The sequence below is a fragment of the Piliocolobus tephrosceles genome, chromosome 5 (genome assembly GCF_002776525.5).
Source record: "Piliocolobus tephrosceles isolate RC106 chromosome 5, ASM277652v3, whole genome shotgun sequence".
Taxonomy (NCBI): domain Eukaryota; kingdom Metazoa; phylum Chordata; class Mammalia; order Primates; family Cercopithecidae; genus Piliocolobus; species Piliocolobus tephrosceles.
Genome location: NC_045438.1, coordinates 112,512,749 through 112,531,973, shown reverse-complemented (window position 1 = coordinate 112,531,973; position 19,225 = coordinate 112,512,749). Strand labels below are relative to the sequence as shown.

At 35.7% G+C, this 19,225-nt stretch overlaps 1 protein-coding gene across 7 annotated transcripts in view; it reads right to left on the bottom strand.

The window, feature by feature from the left end:
* DST (dystonin) overlaps positions 1-19,225 on the bottom strand; it is a 501,678-nt gene that overhangs the window by 12,674 nt on the left and 469,779 nt on the right. For all 7 annotated transcript variants that reach the window (XM_031935627.1, XM_031935626.1, XM_031935628.1 and 4 more), the window contains 10 exons: positions 18,703-18,822; positions 16,014-16,183; positions 14,542-14,701; positions 11,908-12,102; positions 11,239-11,367; positions 6,554-6,697; positions 5,365-5,553; positions 3,176-3,305; positions 1,368-1,531; positions 412-574 (listed from right to left, as the gene is read on the bottom strand). In XM_031935627.1, coding sequence (XP_031791487.1) covers positions 412-574; positions 1,368-1,531; positions 3,176-3,305; positions 5,365-5,553; positions 6,554-6,697; positions 11,239-11,367; positions 11,908-12,102; positions 14,542-14,701; positions 16,014-16,183; positions 18,703-18,822 — 1,564 coding nt within the window. The remainder of the gene's footprint in view (positions 1-411; positions 575-1,367; positions 1,532-3,175; positions 3,306-5,364; positions 5,554-6,553; positions 6,698-11,238; positions 11,368-11,907; positions 12,103-14,541; positions 14,702-16,013; positions 16,184-18,702; positions 18,823-19,225) is intronic.

The following is a 19,225-nucleotide window of genomic DNA, read 5'->3' as shown; positions in this document are numbered from 1 at the left end:
CAGAGTTCTAATTTCCTACTAATGACAAAGTTAGATCAGAATGTAAATTAGAATGAAAAAGAAAGGGACTTGAATTTATTGACTTCCTATTACACATATGCCAGGCAACACACACACACACACACAGAAAACACCTTAAGAATCATATATTATTAACTTTATTATTCTAACAAGTTCTCAGCCTCAGTGGAGTGAGGGAACAGCGTATCTGTGATCACACAGGTAGTGAGTGTTCCTGAATCCAGAGCCACAGATTTTACCAAAAAACACTTTTTTAAGGGCAGTGACTTCCTAGGCAACTTATAAGGCAATGCCTTATTAGTAACACAAGTTCACTGGACCCACAATTTTAAAATGTGCTTCTTTCCTTTAAAAATTGTATTAGTTATAGTCACCTGTCTTGAAACTTACTTGAGGAAAGGATTCCATCAATAAATTCCTGCCGTGTTATTTTCCCATCCTGGTCTTTATCAATTCTCCTGAAGAAGTCCATCACTCGAGATTTCTTGTGATTCATCCATCGCATGTATTTTTTGCGCCAAATATCAAAATCAAAGTTAGCAAATTCTCTCAGCTGAAAAGGACAAAAGGTATTTTGGTTGAGTTAATGTTGTACTAAAATTATAGATTATACAAATGAATAACTTTTTAAATGATTCTCTAGGTAGTACACATATCCTTTCCATTTCAAAAAGAGGTATGATCTTGCAAAGGGGACTTAGAAACATTTTGGCTTTAAAATGTATTTCATTTCTGTCACTGATTTATCTTTACAAATAAAATTCCAAAAAACTTACGCTGTAAATTTCTGATTAATGCCAAAGTCATAAAGGTGGTCTGGCTCTAAGTACCACCACTAGTCATGCTCACTGGGATAGCAGGTCCACCTCAATAGCACTTACCTAACCCTTTGCTCTCTCTCCCTCTGCACCATCAGCCATTCTCTTAACTCCCCAGGGCTTCTAAAAATTTCCCAATTGCAGAATCCAAAACTTGAAATCTTAGGTAATCAAATACACACAATCAAAAGATCTGAAATATCAATGATTATATTTGCCAGGCAGAATGGCCAGCAAACATTATGTCAAGTTAGATTTTATTCTTAAGGAATCAGCTTCTGATTGTTAAAATATAATCTTTTTTTTTTTTTACTTTATTGAGTCCCTAAATCCAAATCCCGTATATCAATGTTTCACAAAATCACACATACTTGTGGTATTTATTTTGGAATTTAAAAATGTACTCGAATAGCAAGAGTTTGCTTATTATCAGAAAAGTTAAAAAATACCAAGATTTTGGCGATGGCAATGTGTTACGAGAAATGAGGGCAAATGACAACATGGTGATGAGGGTACGAATTTCCAAACCTCCTCCAGCCTGTCCAAGGCATCATTGAGTTTCCTCCTTCTTTCCAACGCCAGGAGCCAGACTTGCTGCCATTTGCTCACCAGTAAGTTTACCCTAGGATTTTTGGTTTCAATTTGTGTCTGTGACCCAGAGGGATACAAGCTTGATGCTGGAAAGCGTTTTCCTGTGAAGATATAACTTTAGTTAGGATGGCAGTTTCCAGGGTTCTGAAATGTCTTAAGGCTTGACCTTTTTTGCTCCTAGCTAAGACTGCATCAACTTAATTGTGGGTTTGTACAAGTAAAAGTATCCTAATTTAGATGATGTATAATGTCAAGGTCCAAATCTGTTTTCCTTATTAAGGATCACACACTGTTCATGCAAGTTGAAGAAATATCTCTTGACAAGGGCATTTAAATACTGGAAACCTCTCTCAATAAATTTACACTTAAAACATCTTCCAGCTTAAAATTCATGCCATTTCAATGACAATGAAGCATGCTGTGATCCTCCTGTTTGTTAAAGGAAATCTCAAAGGCCAGTGAGACTATCTCACAATGAGTTACATCAAACCCAGCTGTCCTTTCTAGAGAAGAAGGCAGAAAGGGAGAGCAGATGAGGGCAGCAGACACTGGGCAGTCACAGGAGGCAAAGCAGGCCACTTCACAAATGCCAATAAAATATGGCAGCATGTGTATGGGACCCCAGCCTTTGCCCACATCCATTTTCCACTGAGATTGCATGTTTCCTGTGCATAGTCTCAAACCAAGTATACTGCCTTACTAAAGTTTCCTCTTGCTTTCTGGCTGTTTTCCACAAGTCTCAACAACTTCACAAAACAATGACCTTAACAAATTTTTCTCATCTTACTAAATGGCTAAATATGACCTAGAAAAATTACTGGCCTAGGGTCATATAGAATGTTAAGTGTCCCAGCTGAGATTTACAGTACAAGAAATACTTGAACATTTAACTATATGCCTGGAAGTATGTTAAGCATTTTATATGTACTAGCTCATTTAATTATCACTGCAGTCCAATGAAGTTATAATTATCCCCTTTTACAGATGAGGAAACTGAGGTTCAGAATGAGTTTAAGTAATGTGTCCAGGGTTATGTTTCTCAGTTTGGTAAGTGTTGAAGACTGCCAAGGAGTCTGGCTGTAGGGCTCTTAATAGTTTACCTTGTCTCCTTGTGTAATAAGTAATTACAACAGCTCTGACATCATTTCTTTTTAATTAAAAAATTAAGTAATACACAAAATGCATTTCCATTCAGAAATGCATAAAACATATAACACAAATTGTGTTTCTTTTAAATTTTCTCCAAGCTAACTATGATTGTTTTTAACGTCATGTCATGTTGTTAAAGTAGCTCTAGAAGTAAACAGAGCCTGAAGTCACATGAACATGTGCAAAAGCTATCAGACTGCTGGCCACCAATGAACAACTAAGTCATGAACGTTATCCAGGTCATAGTCATTTTTATTATGCTCAGCTTTAAAGTTATATATATAACAGAAGAAAAATGAGACAATGCTAAGTGGGTGATGATTTCCGTTCTTATTGTAAATTTTTTCAATTTTCTTCTAGCTAATATGAAAGATACACTTTAAGACAATAAAGTTACATATAGAAACCTGGGCATATTTTTTCTTTATTTTTAAGTAAGTTTCTACAATACTTGAGCACATGTATTCTTTCAAGAAAGCATTTCATGATATCTAGTGCTCATGTAAAATCACCAACTGCCCCCAAATTTCAAATAACTCAAAATAAAATTAGCTCCCTTGTTTATTGACATTTTAAAGAAATTGATCACTGCTTACTTCCTGCTCGTCCCTTATCCAAGACTGGAATATGGGATTGTAATGAGGAAGGATCAGCAGCTCTCCTCTTATAGGTCTTCGTTACTTTATCAACATCAGGCTGTTTTCTGGTCATTTCCTCCATGAAGGTCTGAAATGAAAGAAATTATGTCAATCAAATAAGAGTATACTAGAGAAAACCATCTTCAGAAATGAACTAAAAACAGAAGGATGAAAGAACCATGTTATTATTTTTTAAGAAGAATAAATCATCATGCTTTATCTTCAGGGTAAAAAAAAATCTAAACCATCATAATGCAGCATTTACTAATTTTTAAAGAATATAAAATGTGACTGGGTGCAGTGGGCTCACACCTGTAATCCCAGCACTTTGGGAGGCCAAGGCAGGTGGATAACCTGAGGTCAGGAGTTTGAGACCAGCCTGACCAATATGATGAAACCCCGTCTCTACTAAAATTACAAAAATTAACCAGGCATGGTAGTACGTGCCTGTAGTTCCAGCTACTGGGGAGGCTGAGGCAGCAGAATCGCTTGAACCTAGGAGGCAGAGGTTGCAGTGAGCCGAGATTGTGCCACTGCACTCGGGCCTGGGCAACAGAGTGAGACTCTGTCTCAAAAAAAAATTTATAAATATATATATATATTTTAATATATATATATATATATATAAAATGTAAAGAGAGTGCACTGAAAATAAAAATAATTTGTTTTAGTTGAATAACATACATGGACATATGAGAGAAGTCATGTGAATAAAATAACCTGTCTGTGCACCAACCAAACTCAGACTTCCAAACTCCTCAGAAGAATCTTTAGTGAGCATCTGTCTACAAAGAAACTAGTTAGCTAGGATGTTTCGAAGAACTTTTCTGTGGCACATCTCACCTACATATTTGAAATATTTAAGATGGCTTTGATTAGGCAACACAGTGAAACCCTGTCTCTACAAAAAATGAAAACATTAGGCCAGGTGGCATGTGCCTTATAGTCCCAGCTACACAGGAGGCTGAGGTGGGAGGATCACTTGAGCCCAGGAGGTTGAGGCTGCAGTGAGCCATGACTGTGCCATTGCATTCCAGCCTGGGCAACAGAGTGAGACCTTGCCCCTCAAAAAAAAAGATGGTTCTTTGATATATTATGACATACTGCATCCACATTTAATGTGGACATATCAAAATATTCATAAATAGGCTATTCCAAGGATGGTAAAAGCTATTTGGGTTAAAGTATACTACCATTGTATTTAAAAGGTTTAACTACCTTGCCACTGCTTATCTCATCTCCTTGGGCTTATTATTATTATTTACTAGGTCTCCCTATATTTGGAATATGCAGCAAAGGCTGAGGAAAGGCAGAGACTGTGAAAAATGATGGGAAAAAGAAGACCCAGACAAAAGGGAAAAGTGAAGTAACACCTTTCTGGAATATTTGTCACACTGAAGAATTCTAATACCTCTGATCACAGGGAATATGACCTGGTACACTTAGAGCCATTATAGACATTGATGTCTTAGACTTTTAAAACACATACACACATACACACAACAATGGCAACATTAATTGCTTAACCAACTGAGCTGACACTTAATATTTCTCTTTGTAAATGCATATTAAACAAATTGTGAGCAATCAAGTAAATCAAAGTGAGTGTGATACCCATCATTTGAGTTTACAGCAAGTAGGATATACAGGAAAAGTGCTTTTTCTAAGAAAGACAACATGTTCCCTTTTTCATACGATGTATTTCAAGTGGTGACAGTCATCTTCGAAGACATAAAAATGTAAACAGAGCAATCAAACAAGGTACCCACTGAAGCCAGGGAGGTGGAGGTGGGTGAGATCACCAAAAGAGGGAGCAAAGTGAGGGAAGTAGAGAGCTGAGGATAACACATAAGGAGTAAGGAGAGCTGACGTTAAGAAGGCAAAAGGGAGAGCAGGAGTGAACGTGAGACAATACCACGAGTATAACCCCACAGAGGACAAAGAAGGAAAGTTTTGCATAGGTCACAGAGGGTTCCTGTAAAGAGAGGTTTTAGGGCGGCTACAGAATTGGAAATACAATTGTAAGGAGTTGAGGAGTCTGAGGAAGTGAAAATAATAACAAAGCAGTGTTTTGAGAAGTACAGCAGTGAAAGAAAGAAAATATCTGAGAAAATGGTTAACAGGAGTTAGGATTATATTTATTTTACCTGGTGTTCTGCAATGAGTGCTTTCACCTCTTCGATCTCCTGGGGGATGACTTCTTTATCCTTATCACTAAGTGTAGTTTCAGCCCATTGCAACCAAGCCAGCAAAGCTTCCAACAATTCCTGTTTGGCAATAAGCCCAGCCAGAGCACTTGCTAATCTCTGCTGATGTTGCTTTGCCCAGGCCAGCACCTGTCAGAGAAACAGAAATTTCTCAGAATTTCCTCCAACTTAGTAAAATAATTGCAGTGATATAAAATAAATAAATTTTAAATGACAATTAGGATCATCCTGGGCTAGACCCATAATGCTTCTGGTCTTTTTAGATTCCATTAGTGGCATCAAGATCTAGCTCGAGGAGGATATGAGAGCCCACGATGATGTTCATCATCTTCAGAATTTAAAGATGCATGTCAATCACTCAGGCTTCCTTTTGCTTTCTAATTTGAGTTCAAATATGCATTCTCTGAAGGATCAGGTAAGCTTACTCCATGTGGCAGAGAGTAGAAATGTAAAAAGCTAAGATATTGGCAGGGCACAGTGGCTGACGCCTGTAATCCCAGCACTTTGGGTGGCCGAGGAAGGCAGATCACAAGGTCAGGAGTTCAAGACCAGGCTGACCAACCTGGTGAAACCCTGTCTCTACTGAACGTACAAAAAAATTAACCAGGCGTGGTGGTGTGCGCCTGTAATCCCAGCTACTCGGGAGGCTGAGGCAGAGGAATTGCTTGAACCTGGGAGGTGGAGGTTGCAGTGAGCCAAGATCGCGCCACTGCACTCCAGCCTGGGCAATAAATCGAGACTCTGTCCAAAAAAAAAAAAAAATTAAATACAGAATTAATTCACTTTATGTATACCAATTCACTCCACCAGTATATACTGCTCCGAAACACCATCCAACTGCTGGATTATTCCACAGAAACAATGTGGAAGGAGGCCAAAATGTTATATAGTGTACTAAATATTTGCCTTCAAATTTTCCAGGGATATAGCTGCAAAATATCTTTGACCTTTTAAAGAAAAGTGAATTTCAGAGATTGTAACGCATACAAGAAGCGTATTTACAAGAATATTTTCTATGTAGAGGTCTCATTTTCCCATGGCCATAAGCGTATCTTAATTCCTAAATTTCCCACACCCCTCAACGTCTCTAAGCTATTGCTACTCTGAAGATTATCTGAGACACACTGACCTCCTCAAACCTCGCCCGGATGATTGTTATCCAGTGCTTAATGGTGGTGATGGAGTCGGGGTGGCAGATAGCCAAAACGGTGTCGCCCATAGTGGTGGCTTTATTTAGTTCAGCTCTCTTTTCTTCCAGTTTCTTCATGAATTCCTACAGCAGAAACAAAGACTTCAATTAACTGTTGGCATTGGCTGAAAACAAAACACTGGTGACATTTGTTTGATTGCCAGAATTAAACAAATAAGCAAAAACTTCAATTGGTTTATTCACAATGGAAATCATTTACTAATTGGGGAGGAAAAGGGGACAAAATAGAAAAAATACTTTCTAATATGTACTTTAAAATACAAGTACAGTCATCCCTTGGTATCCATGGGGAGTTGGTTCCAGGATACCGTGCATAATAAAATGCAAGGATGCTCAAGTCCCTCATATAAAATGATGTAGTATTTGCATATGACCTAAGTACATCCTCCCCATATGCTTCATATCATCTCTAGATTACTAATAATACCTAATACAATGTAAATAATTGTAAATAGTTGTTATGGTATTGTTTAGGGAATAATGACAAAGAAAAAAGTGTGTATATCTTCAGCACAGATGCAACCATCCATTTTATTTTGGAATATTTTTAACTATTTTATTTTTGAATATTTGCATACAGAGGGCCAACTTGATAGGATATTTCATGCTTTAAAAATGTATTATACAAAAAATAACTCTCCAAAATTTGGATATAATTATATTATTAATGGAGAATAGCATTGGGAGAGGCAGTATTGCTAGAGATAGAAACAATATTGATTGACCAAAAATAAGTTCTAACAAATAAGATAAGGGGGTTAATATTTAAAACAGCATTAACTATGCCAGGAAATATAGGAGCATGAATGAAAAAGTACAAAGTAGAGAGAAGACTGGGTAAGGAAATATAAATGTTTGGGGGTACGGGAGACAGGGCCCAAAGTGTCCAGGCAGTAAAAAGTGAGGGGGAGGTTGGAGAGAGTGAGCCTGACAGCAGGTCAGCCCATATGAGAACTGTCCCTTTAAGATGCCAGTAAGAGGCACTCTCCTCTGTTCTGGCAGTTCTAGTGGTTCTAGCAAGTCCCTCTGAGCAAGCAGAATGAACAAAGCCTTGAAATCCTCAAGGATGATCTTTCAAATAAATGTTTTACAAATGTCTCACATACATAATAGTACTTTCTACCATCAGAACTATATCCATAGATAAATAGATCATAGAACTCTGAAAATGGGATTACAAATTGAGAATCTTTGCCTTTAAAAATGCGACATGCTTCCAAAATCTCATATAGAATGTCAGAGATCTGCAGACACCCCAGTCTCTCTGGACCCCTGCACCAAGAGCAATTACTTGATTATACAATGAGTGTCAGAGGCCGTAGACATCGATGATGCCCATACTACTCACACTATGTGAAGAGGGGTGTTCACTTTGAAATATAGGTGTTTTATGATAAAAAATACTACAAGAAAACCTAGAAAAAACTCTTCTGGACATTGGCCTAGGCAAATAATTTATGACAAGGATCCCAAAAGCAAATGCGACAAAAATGAATATAGACAAATGGGACTTAATTAAATAAAAAAGTTCTGCACAGTAAAAGACAGAATCAACAGAGTAAACAGTTAAGCTACAGAATGGGAGAAAATATTTGCAAATCATGCCTCTGAAGAAAGACTAGAATCCAGAATCTGCAAGGAACTCAAACAACTCAACAAGAAAACAACAAACAACTCCACCGAAAACTGGGACAAGGACATGAACAGACATTTCTCAAAAGAACAAATACAAGCATACAAGCAGCCAACAAACACAAGAAAAATGCTCAGCATCACTAATTATCAGACATACACAAATGTAAGCCACCCTGAGATATCATATTATACAAGTCAGAATAACTATTACTAAAAAGTGAAAAAACAACACATGATGTGGATGCTGAGAAAAGGGAGTGCTTATACACTGTTAGTGGAATATAAATTAGTTCAATGTCTATGAAAAACAGTATGGATATATTTCAAAAAACTAAAATTAGAACTACCATTTGACCCAGCAATTCCACCACTCTGTATCTACCCAAAGGAAAAGAAATTGTTGTATCAAAAACACACCAGCACTCATATGTTAATTCCAGCACTATTCATAATAGCAAAGTCACAGAACCAACCTAAGTGTCCATCAACAGTTGATTAGATAAAAAAAATGTGGTATATATACACCATGGAATACTATGCAGCCATAAAAAAGAATGAAATCATGTACTTTGCAGCAACACGCATGGAGCTGGTCCTAAGTGAAGTAACTCAAACAGAAAATCAAATATCACATATTCTCATGTATAAATGGGAGCCAAACAATGGGAACACATGGACATAAAGATGGAAATAATAGACACTGAGGACTCCAAAAAGCATGGAGGATAAAAGGGGCCTGAGGGTTGAAAAATTAAAAAAATTACCTATTGGGTACAGTGTTTAATATTTGGATGACTGGTACAAAAGAAGTCCAGTCTCTACTATTACTCAAAATACTCAGGTAGCAAACATGTACATGTACTCTCTGAATTTAAATTTATATAATATGTTTATATGTTTTACTCTAATATAAGTGGCCTTTTGTCTTTAACTTCTGTGAAGCAGCTCTGTGACATACCTCCTACTCTGGCATTTTGCTGTATTAGACTGTTCGGTCCACAAGATTAAAAGACTGTGTTTTATTCATTTTTATGTTCCCAGTAATCGGTTCAAAATAGCATGTGATTTACTGAATAAATGCTTTCTAGACCTTTTATTTACAAGTTTACTATAATGGAGTCAAGTTTCAATTGATGGTACACTCTGATAACATGACCTACTTTTTAAATATTATAACTTAAAAAATTATCATTTTTTCAATACAGATCCTCCTAAATGAAAAAAGTTAAAAACTGCAACATTATAAGGAAGAGGAAAAAATAGGCTAATCTAACATCTGTGTATCCCCCAGAGAACAGCTGATACAAATAATGTACTCTCAATCACTTCTACACCTATTTGGTAGACTGGACTGTCAACATTCCACTGAATTCTATGCCCTTCCAACCTAGTCTGAACCTTACACCTTACTGGTTTGTTCTCATGTGGGAAAGCCTGCCGTTTTTAGAAACTGGATTATACTAAGAAGTCTCTAGTCCTAGTGTTAAGAAATTAAATATTCTGTTTTTCTTTGGTGAATGGTGAATGTGTGAAGGGAAACAGTAGAGATGGAAAAGAATGAATAGTGTTACTGCAAAACATTATTAAGAAATGCTTTATAAAATTACAGGTAATTTTATGCTATTTAAAAATAATTTGTTGTAAAAACCACTACCTCTGCTCTGGATACTTGCCTCCTGGAGGTTTCCTGGTCCTGTGAGAGTGGTGATACCACAAATAGGCTCCTTTCTGTAGGGTGTTAGATACGCACGATGGGCTTTAAGTGGTGTCCAGCAAATATTTATTGCTACTCTGAGACCCAAACCTAAGTATGTTAATAGAACTCAATGCTGGCTGACAGTAAGCCCACAGTAATATAATATAAACTACATTTTCAAAATGTTGAATGGACTCAAAAATTTATAATAAATTTGATGTAATTGTCTTCTTCTTATATTCTAGCTTCAAATTTAAATGGTGTATATAGCATTTCATTCTTCCAGAAAATGCTATGAAAGCTTGCACCACTTTTTAAATGACATGGCAATATTTCATTGCTATAGATTCAGCAACCTATCTTTGATAGAGGGTATTAATTAAAATAGCAAGTCTCTACAGATGATGTAATCCATGCTACACTAAAATTAATGATGTATTTCCAGCCTGATCTCAAAAGACAAAATTATTTACTGGTGTTAAAAAGATCCTTTAAAGTTAATAGGAAATGCTGACATCAACACTACATTGAGTGTTACCATTTCAAATTCCTGACTTTTTGAGTCAAAGGTTAAAAAACATCTGTTCAGAGATATCTGGATCACTGTCTGAAGGGTTTTGGCAAGTTTCATGCATTGTCACAGGAAAGATCTTGATTTGAAAACTCAATAGCCAGATTTAGACTTGGTTAGTTATTCAACAGAATATTGGCTTGTGGAATTCATTTTTAAAATTTTTAAGGTATACTATAGGTTACTTCTAAAAAGGATTTAAAAGGCTCTTGATTAAGAACAGAAGCAGCGGAGGCTTAAAAATAGATTTAAAGGTGAGTTATTAAATTACCTGTGTGTCTTGTTTACAAAGGGCAAAATTACTAATTTACAATCCTACAGGTATAATTTTACAAATGCCAAACTGCCCATTAAAGAAGTTTTATTTTTGAAACCCACATAATGACTGCAATAATATCAACCAATTTTGGTCAAAAGCCAAAAAGCCTAGATAAATCAATATGCTTCTTTGAGATAGGAAACAGAATAACTACCTTCCCTAAAAAGGAAACATAAAAAGACAGGTACACATACATGTGTGTGGGTGCACGGGGGCATACATATGTAAGCAAGGTGGACAGAAGGACACTCTCAAATGTACCAGGTGTTTAAGTATTTCTCAGGAAGGAAAATATTCACGCAGTTGATATTTGTAATTGTGAGTCTATTTTCCCTGCTTTGATTTTCTAATTTAGCTTTACTTAGCTTTTATATATTACTCACTTTATGCTGATCAATGAGAGTCCGGAGAGCATCCTCATCATCTGGGAGGACACCATGGAAACGCAGGGTTTGCTCCGCCTCAGCCAGCCACTCCAAGAGGGCATGTACCACCGAGTGGAATTCCTCTGCCTAAGAGTTCACACACATACACACACACACACACCAAACAAAATTCCCAAATATGCCTGTTAGCACAATTTACAGAACTGTATAGTGGATTCATCCTTTCAATGAAAAAAAAAAAAGTTTTAAATTTAAATTGCTTCATTACTCCCATTAAGAAGATAAAGATATACATATTTTAAAAATAAGAAAACACCTAATATATAAAAAAAGGCCTATATGAAGAAAAAATTACCACTTTAACAACTTGATTTTAGATGATTTTAGATGAATGGCAGTCCATCATACTTCCAAGCTGAAACATTACTCAAGCAGCACTTCTATGTGAAGATTAGAATGCCTCCCTCTAGCAGTAATTTAAATTCATGGGGGAGGGTGGGAGAAGGATCAAGGCAATGATGCTATTAGAATTTCCTTCTTCAGACTATCCTGATTGAGAAACGAGGTTTTTTACTCACAGTTTACTCAGTTTTTTACTAGAATAGTTCTTGTTGAGGTTTCAATACTTTTCCCACTACACCCAGTTCTCATTTACATGGTTTTTACCTGACGCAGGGCTGCTTCTAACCGTGTTTGCTTTGATATGGAAAGTGCACACACGGTCTCCCAGCGTGTGCTTAATTCTTGCATCTGGACTTTGACCCAGGAGGAGTCATCCCGACTGCCTTCTATGAGTTCTCGGGCTGAGCGCTTCAGGGCCTGCACACTGCTGGTCCTCTTCCCCAACTCTTTTTGGAAGGCCTAAGAAGACCATATTTTGAAAAATTATTTTTAATTACCAAACCAAAACAGCAACACATACTGTTCGAGATATATATGTGCACATAACATCATGTACAGATATCTAAGACCTAAAGTTTAATAACCATATTTCTGGCAGCATCTTCAGAAGATAAACGACACACTGCTCCTATTTGAGCACCATCAAGAATGTATAAATTTGTATAAATTGTATACAAATTTGTCTGGTATAAATTTGTTCAGTCCTGTCACATTCTCGTGAGAAAACAAGATTATCTTATTTTAAAATGACATATTGGATTTAAATAATGGCAGCCAGCCTTCTTTATTTCAATTTCATAAAACAACGCATCAAATTCCTTTTTTTAATGATTCTTTAATATGGTGTCCCAATTCCTCTCAAATAATTAGTGTGAATTCCAAGTGATGCTGGCTTCGGCACCACTTTAAGAGATGTATCTAAGAAGCTAAGAGAGGACTAAACAATCCTGATGTGTGTACCACGGAGTTCTTAGAGATAATGGCAGGGAATTCCAAAGGAAGTTGGCAGACGGTCCCTTACTCCTATAAAACTCCTTGGTCTTTCATAATATATTAGGTACTAACTCATAATGTCAAATTTTAGAGGCTTAAATCCCTGTCTTTCACCTTAGAGGAAAAGTTTCTGGGTTTTTTTTTTTTTTTTCTGCCTAATTTTGACAAACTTTGATGTGCCAGAAATTAAATTGATTTATTTTGGCCACAGACTGATCTAAGAAGTGAGCCCAGTGCTCTTTATTTTTGATCCAAGAATCTGTGTATGCAACTAGATCTTTCAAACATTAATAACCAACACTCTGTCACAACAAAATTAATGAGTTTTTTAAAAAATCATCCTAAACGAATATTACCATTTGGCCTTATCTATAGGTTTCTATTCTGATACTCTCAGATCATTCACAAAAGTGAGCCTATCACAAAAGTGATTAATTATTTGACGGATTCAACTCTAACAGTTATGAGATATGCCTGCAGATAGATACAAATGCGCACATATACACCAATACACACATTCACACACACACATAAACACATGTGCATATGGTACAGTATTTAAATATTCCATTTATGATAGGACTAGTCCAATAGTTTTCGGTAGACTTTCCAAAGCATTTTGCATACTTGAACTTCTTGAGCCTTCTATTTGTATTACTAACGCTAAATGATTTATTCATTCTTGATGACCTTTAATATATAAAAGATCTGGCAATTACCTAGAGTACTAAATATTTAGACAGTGAGTTTACAGAAATGGCATTTATGTAAAAAGTAACATTACGCTATTTATTACTCATTGAATAAATGCCAGAAAATAGAGAAGTATTAACCATACACAAAATATTTATTTCAATATAAGCAAAGCCATGTAATTTTTAAATTTTTAGCTTTTGTAGACCTAACCATTGTTCTTTATTTATTCTTTTATTTTATTTTAATTTGGTTTGTTTCACTTTTCGAGTATAACAAACTCTTTAATGGGTATAACGACAGAATAGAAAGAAAAAAGGGAAAACAAATATGTAATAAGACTATTTTAAAAAGAATGGTAAGATCAAAATAGCATAACCAGTATAAAGAGAACATTATAAATGAAATAAGTTTTCTGAACTCAAACACCAGACAGAGGAAATACAAGATGAATTCAAGTAGAGTGATGTAAGACGTTTTTATACAAAGTCAACTACAACATAACTATTCTACATTAGTACTATGCTTCATATTGTTTCCAGGCTAAGTTGTTTTATATGATTTGATCATAATTTAGGACCTTACACTTAGCTGGACACCTTGAATATTACCTTTGATTTACATGACACGACAGTTTAACATAAATATATCAGGATATTTCAAGAAAGCCAGTTTTCTTGAAGTAAACAATAATCAAATCCCTCATAGCACATGCTGCTGACTCATAAATTGCTATAGTTCAAGGGGCAAGGTTAAAACAGTTTTGGTTCCATATTTTTAAAAGCAGTTGGTCATGACCCCCACGGATCATGTCACAAATCTACACACTTATGCAATAACTTAGTGTCAGGTCACTGAATGAATGATTTTAAATTTTATTACATAATTGTTTAAGTGCATAACTAAAGATAGTAAAACATTCTTGAAATCTGCTTTAAAGTACCAGAGAATGAAATCACTTTCCAAGTTCTAAAATGGTTTTAGATCCAGTAATTAAAAACAAAAGTATTTCACTGACACTAAATAATATTTCCCCATCACTTTTAAAGGTAGCTTCCAGGTTCTGCTCAAACAGACACATATTTCAAAAATAAAGACTGTTATGTCATATGTTCTATAGTCTCCTGATTTTAAAAGCTAATTTAAATGGTTTATATTTCCTTGTACATTCAGAATAATCAAACAAGATAAAAATGCCCCAGATAACATTACCTTGTGATTATCGATCAGATTCATCACTAAATCAATGTCTCCATGAACAGGTTGGTCTTCTGCCAGCTGGGGTTCAACTCTATACAACCAATCAATGAGAGCCTGTAGGGCATCTGTGAATTGTCCAGAAAATAACAGGGCTTCCTCCAATTTGTTTTGTCTAGGGAAAAAGGTAGAAAAATTGATCCTTGCAACAAAAAAAGCCACTCATATATCTGAACATCTAAAATTAATTGATGAAGGTTGAGTGGTACTCAAGAGGAAGAGCAGTATATTGGTATTCATTGTTGTTTCTTTGCTCTTCTTAGAAAAAAAAAACAAAACTTTTCTAAACTTTCTTTTTTATTCCTTAAATACACGGCATCTGTTCTAGGAAAATTCTCACCTTTGGAAACCATGGACCCTTCATGTTTCTTTATAAAAATCAACCTTTTAAATTGTTCAAATATTTTTAAAATTTTGTTTTAGATTATCAGGCAGTATACTTGACATTTTTTCATATACACTTCTATACATTTTAACACATATATAGATTCATCTAACCATCACCACAGTCAAGATCCAGAACAGTTCAATCATCCCAAAATTCTCCCTCATGCTGCCTCTTTATAGACACACCTTGTCCCTGTCTTCAAATCCCTAGCATTCATTGATCTGTTTGTCATGACTTAATTTTTTTGTCTTTTCAAAAATGTTGTAAATAAAACCATGTATACAATACTGGAAAAGGTATGTAAAATTTTGTGGCTGAGGAATTTAAGATTTTTTAAAAACTGACGTGACAAAAACTTATTGAGTTCCCTAGAACTGAATATAATCTATTTAATCTTGATGCTGACAAAAATCATTAGGATTAAGGATCAACAGGAAAATTTAGAAACATGTACAAGATATTTGAACTCTACTACTATTGTACTTACTTAAAATTTTTGAAATATGTCTTGGGTTTTCATGGAAATGTAATAAGAAAGAGGGAGATCAAAAAGGGGTAGATGGAGTTAGAAAGAAATGCTGGGGCCAGATCAGTGGTACCTTGCACATCACATTAAGAAGCCTGTGTTTCAATGCATGCCCAGTAGTAAATCACCAAACGGTATGAAGGAAGGGAATGACAAGATTCCATTTACATCTTCAACAGACTATCCTAGTAGTTATGTAGAAATTGAGTTAAAGAAGTGATAAAGGTGGACGTGGGAAGACGAGTCAGAAGCAGTGGGTGTAGTCAGGTGTGGGATGGCAGAAGCTTGGACAATGATATCACTTTTTGCTTTTTACTGTAATGAGTAGTTAAAAATAATGAACAACAAAGTCTTCTCAATGCAAATGATATTTGTGTGGGGTACTTAGGACAAACAGAAGTTCCTTAGGTAAAGGAAATATTTAAGGCTTCTGAAATGTCCCTGCAAAGCACCATTACTGTGTATTTGAAAGAGGTCTACAGAGTAACCAAACTGTCTTAAAGAACATTTTACCTTTCCACAGATTTTCCACATATGGTATCCCATTTGTCTCTGAGTTCACTCAGCATGTCATCCAGTTTCAGGTTGTCATCAGCCAGGGAGGTTTTCTCCTTCAGAGAACGTCCAGTCCTGTTGGTGGTGTCGTAGACAGAATGCTTGGCTCCGAGTGATTTCTGAAACTCCTATACATTTAACAAGAAAAATATGTGCATTTCTTCTTGGGACTAATAAATAGGTAAGAGGCATTAACAGAGGCATTCCTAATAAATGGAGATAAATTATAGACGGTCCCTGACTTATGATGACTTAGGATTTTTTGACTTTACCATGGTACAAAAGTCATAGGGATTCAGTAGAAACCATACTTCAGTCATGTATTCAATAAATTACCTGAGTATTCAATACTTTGCTATAGAACACAGGATTTGTGTTAGATGATCTTGTTCTATTGTAAGCTAATGTTAGTTGTATTAAATGCATTTTCTTTTTCTTTTTTTTTTTTTTGAGACGGAGTCTTGCTCTGTCGCCCAGGCTGGAGTACAGTGGCCGGATCTCAGCTCACTGCAAGCTCCGCCTCCAGGGTTCACACCATTCTCCTGCCTCAGCCTCCTGAGTAGCTGGGACTACAGGCGCCCGCCACCACGCCCAGCTAGTTTTTTGTATTTTTTAGTAGAGACGGGGTTTCACCGTGTTAGCCAGGATGGTCTCGATCTCCTGACCTCATGATTCGCCCGTCTCGGCCTCCCAAAGTGCTGGGATTACAGGCTTGAGCCACCGCGCCCGGCCTAAATGCATTTTTGATTTACAATATTTTCAACTTACAGCAGGTTTATGGGGATAAAAACCCATTGTAAGTTGAGGAGCATCTGTATAGTCTTTCTACACAACTCAATTAAAAGCTTTTATAGAGCAGGGACATTGTTTTTGTAGACCTCTCATTATTATCTTACACCTAGTAGATGTTTATAAATACTCAACAGGAAGAGTAGAAAGAATGAGATAACTGCTACTGAATATCCAATAGCAGGAATGAGAACAAAGAAAGGTCAACTTAATGGGAAGCTTACAAACTCACAAAATATAATGGAAACATTAATACAGTGATTTCTCAATCCTTGTAGCAAATTAAAATTACCTTAGATAGTAAAATGCTATGCAAATGTACAATTTTCTAAAATAATCTCAAGGTTATAGTTACCTAAGAAGTGTTTACTGCCTTTAAAAGCTACATACTTTAAAATGTTTTAATATGACTAAATTATTTAGTTTGTCATGGGTAATAGGCAACTACATCTGGAAGTTTCTAAGTAATAGACAACACAATTATAATCACATTATTTCTACAGTTTGTTATCCATAAATATTTTTTTCGTATTATTCTAAACAGAATGCCAATGTTATAGAATCATGGTATTGACAGAGATTTTCTTCACAAAGCAGACATACAAAAAGTGTTATGATTGAATACACATCACTGTTGCCAAACAGAGACTCTAAAAAGGTAGATATTCTTATTTATAGGACTCTCTAACGTTAGTATGCAATACACTTTCATAAGACTACATGATACAACATCCATGTTCAAGTTCAAATAAAGCATTCTATTTTGAGAAGGAAGCTCTCACTTCGCCATCAGAGGGGAAGGAAGGAAGGTGCTGTTCACTGTCACTGTGCTCCCAATATTGAATGTGGCAGCTCACAGGGGTGCCAGCAGAGCAAGCCATTCATTAGCCCTCATCTGGCCAGAAAGCAGATGCTCAATATGTTTCCTCCCATCCCTCTAATCATGACCTCCAAAGGTTAGACCCACTGATGGAAGCAGCCACCTGTGTGAAGATGATGGCCAAGATTTCCTCCTGATAATGATAGAATTTTTATCTGCCCAATTTTTCCAGCCTTTTAAAATTATGTTTCAAGTGATAATTTACATGTACATGCCTAAAATTGTTAAAACCCTTTGCAAGAATCAAACTCCTTTTACCCACATCCTCACCCTGATGGCTGGTGGGGTCACTTCATAAATAGAATTACATAGAAATCCAAATACAAAACAGCTGGGGAGGGTGGGAGGGAATGCTCTTTGAATGTTATGTGGTAGGTATAAAACATGATAGACATAGAAAAAGTAGAAAATATTTAAAAAAAACAGTGTTTCTACATGCTTTACCAGTCTATATAAACATGTCTTTGGGTATCTTTGAGGTTGGGTGTAATTTTATATGTGCACAAACACAATAAAATATTAATTTTGAATTTAGTTATGGGCAACCAATTTTTCTCATTCTATTGTTTAAAAGAATCTATATTGCAAATATCTATTACTTTTTCTACAGAATTATCTTCAAGGTGCTACTTTGTCTGTCAAAGTACAGAAAAAGATAGCTATCATGAAAAACTGAAATGCCAATGTTCAAAACAGCTACAAATCCTTTATATGTTTTAGAATGTAGAGGACTTCCACTTTTATTTTGTGTTTTTCTTTGTAACAATTAACCTTGGAATCATTAATGAAATGGTCACTGAAGAGTAAAGATATTGCAACACGACCAACATGAAGAGCAATAGGTTTTAAATTTAATATAGGTTCACACTGGACAGCCTTTTTTCTTTAGTGATGAATAAACACGTGATGAAGCAAGGATTTTAAAGTGATCTTGAACTATATAATGAGACAGTATGCTCTTCTTAATTATGGACCCACCTTATGTTGTGCAAGTTGTGTTTTTATTTTGTCTGGATCATTTGCTATTTCCAGTTCAGAATCCAAAGACTTTTCTGATTCTTCCAGCCACTCCATAAGTTTACTCCAAGCTTCATGGAACTGGAAAGAAATTCACATCTTTGTCTGAAACATTTTTAAGCATATTATACTTGAGACCTAGTATAGTTTTAAGACAGAGATTAATAGTAATGAAAATGCTGAAAATTGTTATTTCAAAATCTCCACTGAAGAAGAAAAAAGTAATGCTTTCATTGGCAAATTACAAAAAAAGTCTTGATAATGCTTAGCATTATCAGTGGCTGTGCCCCACTGTCACTTTGTTTTAATTCATTCAACATATCAGCTCTAAAAGAACCTAGAAAAAAGTTAGGAAGCTCCAGAAAGAACTTCTTCCTTATACTTTCTTCTTGTTCAATAATTAACATAAACTCTCAGAAAATGTTTTGTATTTTTATTGTTGTTGTTGTTTACTGCTGTTGACAGATCTGGGTTTACTTCTAGG